At 34.5% G+C, this 12507-nt stretch overlaps 1 protein-coding gene across 5 annotated transcripts in view; it reads right to left on the bottom strand.

The window, feature by feature from the left end:
- The window catches only part of YAF2 (YY1 associated factor 2), an 83149-nt gene that overhangs the window by 49544 nt on the left and 21098 nt on the right, over window positions 1-12507 (bottom strand). The window contains exons 4-5 of one of the 5 annotated variants that reach the window (XR_006819638.1): window positions 8503-8635; window positions 8310-8409 (exon numbers count right to left, since the gene is read on the bottom strand). The exons of 3 other annotated variants lie outside the window; for them this stretch is intronic. Coding sequence is in view for 1 of the 2 variants with exons in the window: in XM_046012160.1 (XP_045868116.1) it covers window positions 8503-8574 (72 nt within the window). In the remaining variant the exon portion in view is untranslated. The remainder of the gene's footprint in view (window positions 1-8309; window positions 8410-8502; window positions 8636-12507) is intronic. One more of the 5 variants, XM_046012160.1, reaches the window with a different exon arrangement.

Consider the following 12507-nt stretch of genomic DNA (forward strand, 5'->3'; position numbering starts at 1 on the left):
CACCTGGGTGGCTCAGTGGGTTAAAGCCTCTGCCTTCGGCTCAGGTCATGATCCCAGGGTCCTGGGTTCAAGCCCCACATTGGGCTCTCTGCTTGGCGGGGAGCCTGCTTCCCTTCCTCTCTCTCTGCCTGCCTCTCTGTCTACTTGTAATCTCTGTCAAATAAATAAATAAAATCTTTAAAAAGAAAAAAAAGTGGAGATGAAAACTGTACCTATTTTTGAGTTCTTATGAGGACTAAAATAATTGTTTATAAATGCTTAAAACAATTCCTGGGCATAAACAATGTAATTTTTTTTTCTTAAAGTATAAAAAGTCACCCATGATAAAAATCTAAACATAGACTTGGTAATTCTCTGTTATATAACTATTTTATATTTTATTCATCCATGCCTATTGGCAGACATTTAGATTTTTTTTCCAAATGAATATCCCTGTACAAATCTCCCTGGGCAAATGTGCAAATTTCTCTAGACTAATAATACCTTGAACAGTAATTTCTGGATACTAGGATATGCACCTTTAAACTGTGTAACACTTACCCGATTTTGAGCTAATGGGTAAAAACTAATGGCTCATAAGTTTTTAATTGCATTTCCCTGCAAATGAGACTAAGCATCTTTTCGGTTCATTAGGCATTCCAATTTCCTTTCCTCTGTTGTGAACTGCCTTAATATCCATTGTTCATTTTCTCTGCATCTGTATCATCTGTCTTATTATTTTCCTCTTTATATATTCTGGACACGAATCCACTGGGTATTACAGACCTTATACCTATCTCTCAGTTGTGCCACGCACATTTTAGTTTGGTTTATGATGCTATTTTAGTAAACCTAAGTTTTTCTTTCTGAGGTAGTCAAATCCTTTATCCTTAATGTCCTTATCTTCTTTTCTTGACCTGTTAAAGAACACTTCACACATCCTAAAGACACATACTCTTCTATACTTTGCTCTTTATAAAACAGTTGTTTACACTTAGTGTAAAATTCAAATGGAACTGACTTCTGCATATCATTTGAAGTAGAGACCTAGTATTCCCCCCACAAAGAAAACCTATTCAACAGTCCACTCTTTCCCAGCTGATAGAAAATGTCATCTCTAGCTCTTACCAACTTCTCAAATATGTATGGATCCATTTCTGAACTCTCTATTAATATGTATTTTCCTGTATTAAGGTTATACTACTTTAACTACCGTAAGTTTATATTTTACTTTTATTACTGAGGTTTAATTTACATAAAGTGTACAGTTTGATTTTTAAATAATGTATACCCCAATGTGATCCAACCTAGATCAATATATTAACATTTCTTATGCTCCAGAATGCTCCCTCCAAATTAGAACCATGTTTCCAAGATAATCACTATTCTGATCTCTAATACCACAGATTAGCTGTTTCTGAACTTCTTATAAATGAGATCATACAAAATGTAATTTTTTTTAAAGATTTTGTTTTATTTATCTGACAGAAATCACAAGGAGGAAGAGAGCCAGGCAGAGAGAGGGGGACGTAGGCTCCCCGCCGAGCAGAGAGTCCGATTCGGGGTTCGATCCCAGGCTCGATCCCAGGACCCCGGGATCATGACCTGAGCCGAAGGCAGAGGCTTTAAACCCACTGAGCCACCCAGGCGCTCCATTATGTAATACTTTGTTTCTCATTTCTTTTCCTCAACATTAAGTATGGGAGATTCATGCCATGTTGTGTTCAGCAGTTGATTCTTTTTCATCACTATGCCGTACTATATTCTAAATACTTTAAGTTTTTAAAATTAGTCTTGCTAAACAATGGTGCAAGTCCCTCCTCACTGTTCTTCTTGCAGAACTGTCTTGGTTATTGTGGCTTAACTTTTGTATATGAAGGTCATTTTATTTAAAAAAAAAAAAAAAAGAAGAAGAAAGAAGAAAGAACAAACTACTGGGGAAGGGTGGCCTGGGTGGATCAGTCAATAAGTGTCTGCCTTCGGCTCAGGTTGTGATCCTGGGGTCCTGGGATCGAGCCCCGTACCAGGTTCCTTGCTCAGCGGGTAATCTGCTTTTCCCTCTCCCACTTCCCTTGATTGTGTTCCCTCTCTCGCTGTTGAACAAATAAATCAAATCTTTAAAAAAAAATACTATTGGGATTTTTGTTTGAAATTATATATATATAATAAATCACAGAGAAGTAATTTTTTTTTAAAGATTTTATTCATTTATTAGACAGAGAGAGATCACAAGTAGATAGAGAGGCAGGCAGAGAGAGAGAGGGAGGGAAGCAGGCTCCCTGCTGAGCAGAGAGCCCGATGCGGGACTCGATCCCAGCACCCTGGGATCATGACCTGAGCCGAAGGCAGCGGCTCAACCCACTGAGCCACCCAGGCGCCCGAGAAGTAATTTTTTAAACCATGTTTATACTTAACATAAATATAGTATATTCTGCCTTTACTGGTCTAATTTTATGTCCTTCAATAACACTTCGGGTAGTTTATAGAATTCGCTGTATAGGAAAGATTTTTTATTTTATTTTATTTATTTATTTTTATTTATTTGACAGACAGATCACAAGTAGGCAGAGAGGTAGAAAAAGGAGGAAGCAGGCTCCCCGCCGAGCAGAGAGCCCAATGCGGGGCTCGATCCCAGGACCCTGAGATCATGACCTGAGCTGAAGGCAGATGCTTAACCCACTAAGCCATCCAGGTGCCCCTAGGAGAAATTTTTTATTTTCTAACTGGCTACTGTCAATTTGAATCTTGATCTTGTATCTAGTGACACTGTATTCTCTTATTAATACAGTGTTTTTTAAAAATTTTTCTTGGGATATATTCATCTCATTTTTCCTCTTTTCCTATCCTTTTGCATTTTAGTTCTTTTTTTTCTTTATTAGTAAAGACATATTTGTCTGATTCTTGACTTTAACGGAATTGTTTCTAAGGTTTCACTATTAAGCATAATGTTGCTGTTTGAAAGGCAGTTTAAAAGACAGACTTTATAGAAAGCATAAAGTTCACTTGTCATGGTTTAAGGGTTTTTTTCCCCAAAACATTAATGGGCATTGAGTTTTATCATAAACTTTCACTAAATCTTTCAAGATTGTTCCCCTGAGGCGCCAGCGTGGCTCAGTCAGTGAAACACCTGCCTTCAGCTCAGATCATGATCTCAGGGATCAAGCCCCATGTCAGACTCCGTAATTGATGGGGCATCTGCTTTTCCTACTGCTCCCCCTGCTGTTCTCTCTCCCTCTGTCAAAAAAATAAATACAAAAAAAAAAAAAAAAAGATTGTTCCCCTAAATATTGTAAGTTACATGGATATAATTTTCAAATACTGAACTATCCTTACATTCTTATCCTAATTAAAATTTTTATGTCTCTGTTCATACATGAGATTGAATATACTTTCCCTTGTATATTCTTTCCAGTTTTAGGTTTCCAGAGTATACTTGTCTGATAAACGGCAGGATAGTTTTCCCTCTTTTTCTATTATCTGGGTCACAAAGTATATTTGAAAAAGGATTATAAATATCACAATTAAAATTATTCCTCTGATACCACTTCACACACTGAGGATGGATAAAATAAAAAAGATAAAGAAAGTGTTGGTGAGCATGTAGAAAATTAGAACACTCATATGCTGCTGGTGGGAAAGTAAAATGGCAGTCACTTTGGAAAACAGTCTGGCAGTTCCTCAAAAGGTTTAACATAGTTACATATGACCTAGTAATTTCACTCCTAGGTATATACCCAAGAGAAATGAAAATGTATGTCCACACAAAAATTTGTACATAAATGTGACAGCAGCTATTCACAATAGGCAAAAAAATGCAGAAAAATCCAAATATCCATCAACTGATGAAAGGATCATCAAAATGTGGTACATGCACAGAATGAAATATTATTTGGCCATAAAAGGAATAAAGTGCACTGATATAGGGTAGGACATGGCTGGACCTTAAAAAACATTACAATAAGTGAAAGAAGTGAGTCACAAAAGGCCACATATTGAATAATTCCATTTATATAGAATGTATAGAGTAGACAAATCTACAGAAACAGAATAAATCAGTGGCTGCCTAAGTCTGGAGGGTTTGAGAAGAATTGGAACTGACTGCTAACAGGTATAGCAGTTTCTTTTTGGGGTGAGAAAATATTCTAAAACATCAGAGTAATGGCTGCAGAAAAAGACTAAAAACCACTGAACTGTACATTGTAAATGGATAAATGATAGGATTTGTGAATTATAGCTCAAAAAGTTTCTATTTTATTTTTAATTAAAAATAATATTTTTTTTAATTTATTTGACAGAGACAGCCAGAGATGGAACACAAACAGGGGAAGTGGGAGAGGGAGAAGTAGGCTTCCCACCTAGCAAGGAGCCCGACGCAGGGCTCGATCCCCGGACCCTGGGATCATGACCTGACCCGAAGGCAGACATTTAACTGACTGAGCCACCCAGGTATCCCCCATTTTTATTTTTATTATTTTTTTTTAAATAGGCTCCACACACTGCGTGGAGCCCAACATAGGGTCTAAACTCACAACCCTGTGATCAAGACTTGAATTGAGATCAAGACTTGGATGCGTAACTGACTGAGCCACCCAGGCACCCCTAAAGTTGTTATTTTTAAAAACCTATTCCTTTTGGAAAAATTTACTACAATTTACATCAATTTTTTTTAATGGAGTTTAAATTTCTTTAGATTTTTTCTTGACAATTTTGGAATGATTTTTTTCCCCCTAGAAAACAATCCAGTTCACCTGGTTTAAAAAAAAAAAAAATATATATATATATATATATATATGTATATATATAAATACACACACACATAACATGTATGTGTATGTGCGTATACATATGTGTGTAATATATATATTTATATATGTGATTTCTTGTGATTTTTAAACTTATAATTGTGTTTTCAGTCATATCTCATTTTAAATTTTATTATTTGCATCATGTTTTTTGAGAAGGATGTCCAGAACTTAGTCAACTAAAAAGAACCAGCTCTGATTTGAATAAAGATTGCTACTGTTTTTATTGTTGATTATTTTCTAATTTACCAAATTCTCTTTTTATTTTCTCCATTCTTTCTTAGCTTTTACTTTCTCCTTTTCTTTCTTTTTTTTTTTTTTTTTTAGTTTTTGAGTCGAATATCTGGCTCATTTATTTTCTTTCAACCCAATACACGCATTTAAGGGTATAAATTCACCCTTACACACCACTCTTCCTGTACTCTTTAAGTTCTGATACAATGCTTTTTTTTTTTTTTTAAGATTTTATTTATTTATTTGGCAGAGAAAAAAGAGAAGAGACCACAAGTAGGCAGAGAGAGAGTGAGGGAAGTAGGCTCCCTCCTGAGCAGAGAGCCCAATGTGCGGCTCAATCCCAGGACCCTGAAATCATGATCTGAGCTGAAGGCAGAGGCTTAACCCACTGAGCCACCCAGGCACCCCTGATACATGCTTTTGTTATGATTCAGTTCTAATTTCAACTATTTCCAGTTTTTAAAAAAACTCTTGAAAATGCTTAGTCATTTTTTTCTTCAATACTGCTTCTCCACCATTCTCTGTATTCCCTGTTCTGGAACCCTAATCAGACCTACCCTGGAGCTTTTCAACCAACTTATGAGGTGGCTTAGCAATTTTTTTCCCATTCTTTTCATCTCTTTATCTTGCTCTAGGTGTCCTGTAAGAGTTACCAGTTTTATCCTGAAATTAACAACTTCTCTCTTCAGCTAGGTCTAATCTCCTTTTCTGTCTATTTATGGAGTTATTTTATAACAAGCTGTATTTTTCTATTTCAATTACTTCATGTATTTCTACATATTTATTGTTTCTTGACTGCTCTTGTTCAATTATAATGCAATATTCTCTGAATAAGAAAAAGGGATATATTTTAAGCTAACATGCTTTTATGTGAAATGTACTTTGAAAGTTGTCTGCTACAAAACTCTTCTTTAATGTCAAAAAAAAAAAAAAAAACTTCTTAAAAGTTCTCGAGTACTATTCTACCAAAGGTATGCCCGCTGTGCCTACCTATATCAAGGCATAGAAAGAACAAGTTCTATTATTCCCATTTTAGAATTAGAGAAATTGAAGCACAATACAGTTCTTTTTAAAATACTTTCTTAACTTTTGAAAAATACCAAACCACAGAAAAGCTGAAAGTATAATGTATACCCTATATATCCTTCACCTAGATTCAAAATTATTAACATTTGCCACATTTGCTTTATCTCTGTGTTTCTCTCTACATACACATATACACAACACACCCAAATACCCATACTTTTTTTCTGAACCCATATTTCCTTTTAAAATTTTCAGCATGTATCTCTAAAGAATAAGGATATTCTTAATATACTACAGCACTATCATACCAAAGAAACAATGAAACTGGGTGTGCAGAAGGAAATTCAAAACAAGCGCTTAAGTCACCTAAATGTCCTTTACTTTGGCTTCTCTAATTGGACCTGAATTGGTTCTCTGGTGACTATTTAAAAGTGACACTCAATCTGTCATTCCCTCTCTTCAGCAACCTGAAATTAGATTTCATCTACTGCTTCTTCAGACAGGTATTCTTAAACCCAAACATTTCTGAAAATCAAGCAATAATCTTCTAAGATATTTGAACCTCAAAAATCAAGTACACTGAACTCCCAGTTTGTTTTCTAACACTACACAAAGTCTTAAAGTGCAGCCAAACTAGTTAACTCTCTCAAAACTTTACATTCTATTTTAACATCCCATAGAAGAAATTTATATTGCACTAAACAATTATAATTTCACTATTCCATTTTCAAAGGGAAAAACTGTTGTTCTGAAGAAAAACTGGCAATACAAATAAGACTGATAAGCCAAATGACCCTGTTTTATAAATGAGGAAACTGGTAAATATATTCCTGAAAAACTAAGTTTTTTCTGTCAACTACATGAAACACCATTTTTTAATGGGTATACTTTAATCCCACTCACTGATGTTAGGAACTAAATAAAATTAAAAACAATTAAAATCCTATCCTTGTTCTCCATGATCATACAAATCATCTTAAGAGTTTCATATCAAAGAAATAGTAATAGCACCCACAGTTAATACTTAAAGGCTACACTGTGTCACAGAGACGAAAATTATATCCATATTCACAGCAATGTTCCACCCACATTCAAATAATAGTTAACAAGAGTGTTTACTATGTGCTACTAGGCATTGTTCTAAGTACATTCCACAAATTACTCAATCCTCATAGCAATCTCATTTTTCCACTGAGGAAATAGAGGTCACAGAGAGATGCTAGCACAAAAGGAATTGTGTAAGGGATAGGACTAATCTCAAACCCAGAGTATAGAAGAGTAAAATAAAAAGGCTTTTTTTTATCTTATAAAAAAAAAAGTCATTTTTTTACAATGGCAAGGCACAAGCCCCAAAGTATAAATAGAACAAGTAAACAAGTAAGACCAAAAAAAAGTTTCAAAGTGAAGAACTAAAAGCTGGATAAATGGGATGGGATTAGATTATGAGAGGCCTTAAGTACACAGCAAATGGATGAAAATTTTATAAAACAACTTGAGCAAAGCACCACTACTGGCTCTTTATGGGTTAAAAGTGCTCTTTTAGAAAGGATAAACTGGTAACAAAGCAGAGTAAGTGAGAGAGAGAGAAATCAGAAGCAAGGAATTCTGTCCAATTCTAACATTTATACGCCAGTTCAATAAATTGTCTGGTACTTGTGAAAGAACAGACTCACAATGAACCAACTGTGCCACCCATCACATTAATAAGTCCACCTATTATGAACTACCTATGAACAAGGAAGTGGTAAACAGAACTGTAACACAGCCTGAATTATTTCCCAAATATACCTATAATGAAGTTAAAAGGACACTGAAAAGCATATCAGGAAGAAGTGCTAGTCAATTAATATAAAATTACTTTTTCTTGTTCAGTAATACTCCAAAAGACTTTGGCCAAATTTGGCAGAAGCATAAATTTTACAGTGTAAGTATTTACTTCATATAAAAGCAACATCACAAATAAAGGAATTTATAAAATAATTCGACATATGGCTCCTTAAGTTACTTTGAATATTACACTATTTACCAAAAGGTAAGAGACATATAATTTTTATAAATAGCTATTATGCAAATGATACTCCTGTCACACTTATTCATACACCCATTAAGAACTAGGTATTTATCATCCATACAATAAATTCCATAATCTACATCAAATTAACAAAATGAAGCTATCTCAAACACCTTTCTTCTTTGTAATTAAACTCCTTCTAAAGAGAAGAAATGTGAGAAAAAAAATCTCAAGTTTGTGAAAACTAGATTACTCACCAGTAACTTGAGTTATCCTATTGGGTCTTTTCCCTCACAGATCCACCTCTCTTGCCCTTCTGTCCAGCATGAGAATCTTCCTGATGGGCATCCACTGGAACTGAGGGGGCATGCAGTACAGACGTATATGTAAGAAAGTTGGGGGGAGGGGATTTGGGAGATGCTAGAGACATGCTTCAGTGCACTTGCTTACCTTCCTGAAATTGGAAATTTCAACGGTTCCTTGGTCCTCGAGGCATTCACAATAACTTCAAAGAATGTGGATCTGTGGAGATTACCCAATAGGAGAACTCCAGTTACTGGTAAGTGATCCAGCTTTTTCTTCTCTAGCAGAATAAGAAGATTAATTTTATTTGAGATTATTAATACACGCAGAACTACAGAGGAAAGGGGTGTAAATTCACCAGATAACTGCACTTGCATGCCCCAAAGTAAACACAAAAACAATCTGCTAACTACAATGTCAAGAGAAACATCTGGCACGATCAGAAAGAGAAATAAAAGAAAATATGATTTGAATGGTTTCGTTTTTAAATTCCCACTATAATGGCAGCTGTATTTTAATATACAAAAATATCAGCTATTAGACTATTCCATTTCACTGAAACACCACCACCACTTTTTAATATTAGTACCAGGATAATTAGTTGATCAAAATCTGCCATTTCTTAACTAGCACTGTCATTAACATTCAACAAGTTTTGGTATAGAGGCCACAGTGAACTAAGAAATTATGAGACTTCAGATAAAAAACATCAATACAATTCCCTTTTATCACTCAATAAGTCTTTAAAATAGCCATTTGTCACCTCTAAGAAACCAAGCACACACACATATAAATGTATGCCAGGCCACTGATAAATAATAACAACAGATTTTAATTTAAATAACTTGTACAAAGTAGTACAGCCATACTTTTGATTAACTGTTATGCTTTTTAAATAACTGCCTAAAATGGTCCTGTCATTAAAAACAACAACAAAACCACAACTGACTTCTAACAAAAAGAAAAAAAAGGTCTCCTCAGAAGAATTTCATCTTCAAGTTCACATGAAAATATTCTATTACCTTTAACTCAATACATAATGATCAGGTACATGTTTACTTTAATGTACTACAGAAATGATGACTTCAAACACTAGTTCCTGTTGAAGCTACAGATATGTTTCAGTAATACTCCTCCCTCTTACCATTATGTTGCTAAATAATCATCTACTCCCATCAAAAAAATAAGGTTTTTATGATTCTTAATTCAATGGAAACAAATCAAAGATAATGTATAGCTTTTCCTTTGTTTAAATATTTATTTGAGAAAGAAAGAGTGCAAGTACAGCATGGGTAGTCAGAGGAAGAGGGATAGAAAGTCTTAAGCAGACTCTGCACTGAGCTCAGAGCCCACCATGGGGCTCAATCTCACAACCCTGAGATCAGGACCTGAGCTGAAACCAAGAGTCCAACAGGTGCCCCAGCTTTTCCTTTGTTTTAAAAGTAAGGAGGATACAGACCTGTACCCCTGAAACAAATAATACATTATATGTTAATTTAAAAAAATTAAATACTAAATAAATAAAAGTAAATAGGATAAAACAGGGTATAAACTTATCATTCAACAAAAACAAGTTGAAAATGTAATTCTAATGAAAATGTTACATTTCACTCATTATGAGATGTTTACATTTAGTAAAGGTTGACTTCGCATGTCAAGATTTTTGCTAGATTCCTACTTAATTTAAAGATACAAACTGTCTTGGAAAAAATCATATGCTCTTTAAAATAAGTCTGAGTTTTAAAAAATACTAATTGCTGCATTTGTTTTTAAATGACTCATTCACACAGACAGGGACACTTTACAGACCTCCATTTCTAACTGTAATACAGAAATAAATACCAAAAGGGTCTCCTCTAGTCACCTCTTCTAGATTCCTAATTAACTACTATTACCTGAGAGTCAACAAGTACCTGGTGCAAAGGTTCTACATGTTTGGATTAATAAAACAGATAAGGTGCAATAATCCAAATATTTCATCCTTTTGGTAGAAGCTAGAATAAAAGATGTCACTAAGAACTAAAAATTTCCAATTTTTATTATAGCAAATTCAGTTTCCAATTAGACTCATCTTATGAATTTAAAATAGAATCAACTGCATTTTTCGGGGTGCTTGGGTGGCTCAGTCATCTAGCATCTGCCTTCAGCTCAGGTCATGATCCCAGAGTCCCAGGATCAAGCCCGGCATGGGCCTCCTTGCTCGGCAGGTAGCCTGCTTCTCCCTTTCCCACTCTCCCTGCTTCTGTTCCCTCCCTTACTGTGTCTCTGTCAAATAAATAAATAAAAATCTTTAAAATAAAAAAATTTTTTTAAAAAGAATCAACTGCATTTTTCAAGTAACTCAAGAGAATTAAAATATCTTGAAAATATTTTAAAGTAACCAAAAAGGTCACTTAGAGACCAGCACTGAAAGCTGTTTGTTGTTATCATGCTATAAGTTCAACTTACATGGATTTTACCAAAATAACTTAGAAAAGAAATTCCAGAAATCAGGATGCTCTATTCAAAACTACCTTGTGGGAGCACCTGGGTGGCTCAGCGGGTTAAAGCCTCTGCCTTCGGCTCAGGTCGTGATCCCGGCATCCTGGGATCAAGCCCCGCATCGGGCTCTCTGCTTAGCGGGGAGCCTGCTTCCCCCTCTCTCCCTGTCTACCTCTCTGCCTACTTGTGATCTCTCTCTGTCAAATAAATAAATAAAATCTTAAAAAAAAAAAAGCTATCTTGTGTAAGCTCTAATAATTACAACACTTATCCACAAAAAGGTACTCCTCCGTAATTAAGAATGAAAATCAAGCATTTCAATAATGAAAATCTACTCCATAAAATCAATCTGAACTTGTGAAAAAACTGGTCAGAAAAAACTGTGGTAGTTAACTTTCACTTCCAATATTACTCACTGGTTTGAACATTATATTTTAGCTATCAGCAATTTAAATTACAACTGGTTGTGATGATTCCAGGCACTTTATTTTCTAATTATCAATTAAGATTTAAAATTCTAATGTAAGATATTATGGCTGTAGAAGGTTGTTCACAGTAAATCCTGGACTTGGAATCCTGTAACAGCATAACAAAATTTAATATTATACACATATTCACACATATTTAAGTGATGTTATTGATGGCTCATATGTAAACAAACATGGGGGGATGTGTGTTTATATCTGAATTGAATTGAGTCCTTTATGACTTATTTGCCCTTTCAGTCTCATGATATACTACCTTCAAGGTCCCCAAATTATAATCCCATTTCCTAATTAAAATTTTCCTTTCCCTCAATTTCATCCCACTACAGAAATCCATAGAGAAACAAACAAAACCAGTACTATTTTCTTCTTAACGTAAGTTAACTTAAAATCAAGATGGCAAAAACTATATTCATCAGTAAAAAAACTATATTCATCAATTAAAAAAACAACAGAACCTAGTTTGCAGGACAGTAGAACGAATTAGGTAAATAAAACATTTGAAGGGGCGCCTGAGTGGCTCAGTGGGTTAAAGCCTCTGTCCCAGGCTCAGGTCATGATCCCAGAGTCCTGGGATCTAGCCCTGCATTGGGCTCTCTGCTCAACAGAGAGCCTGCTTTCCCTCCTCTCCCTCTGCCTGCCTCTCTGCCTACTTGTGATCTCTGTCTCTCAAATAAATAAATAAAATCTTTAAAAATAAAAGAAACAAACATTTGGAAACAGTGCCCAGAATCTAACTATGTATCAAACTGTTGACATAACCACCCAGAAATGGTTTTCAAATAATTCTACATATCTTTAGAGGAATATAGTCTAAGGACTAAAAGAAATACATAAAGAAATTCTAAACTTACAGATTTATTGTTTGTTATTTATTTTGGCACTATTATTTTGAAACTATATTCTTTATACTGCAAGATAAACAGAGTACTTTACGTTACTAATTAGGAATCACAACTTACAGCATAAAAGCCATAAGAACATGTTAATATTAAAATTGAATTCCAAATACCGCTATACATTTGTGATTTTTTTAGGAATACATATAATTTGGAAATAGCTAATGAAATATTTCAGGCAGCAGTTAATAAATCACTATTATTATCACACCAATATATAAAGTATTATCTAATACTACAATATAAAAATTATATCTGCTAATACTACAAAACTAAACTAATTAATA

The sequence above is a fragment of the Meles meles genome, chromosome 7 (assembly GCF_922984935.1).
Source record: "Meles meles chromosome 7, mMelMel3.1 paternal haplotype, whole genome shotgun sequence".
NCBI classification, from domain to species: domain Eukaryota; kingdom Metazoa; phylum Chordata; class Mammalia; order Carnivora; family Mustelidae; genus Meles; species Meles meles.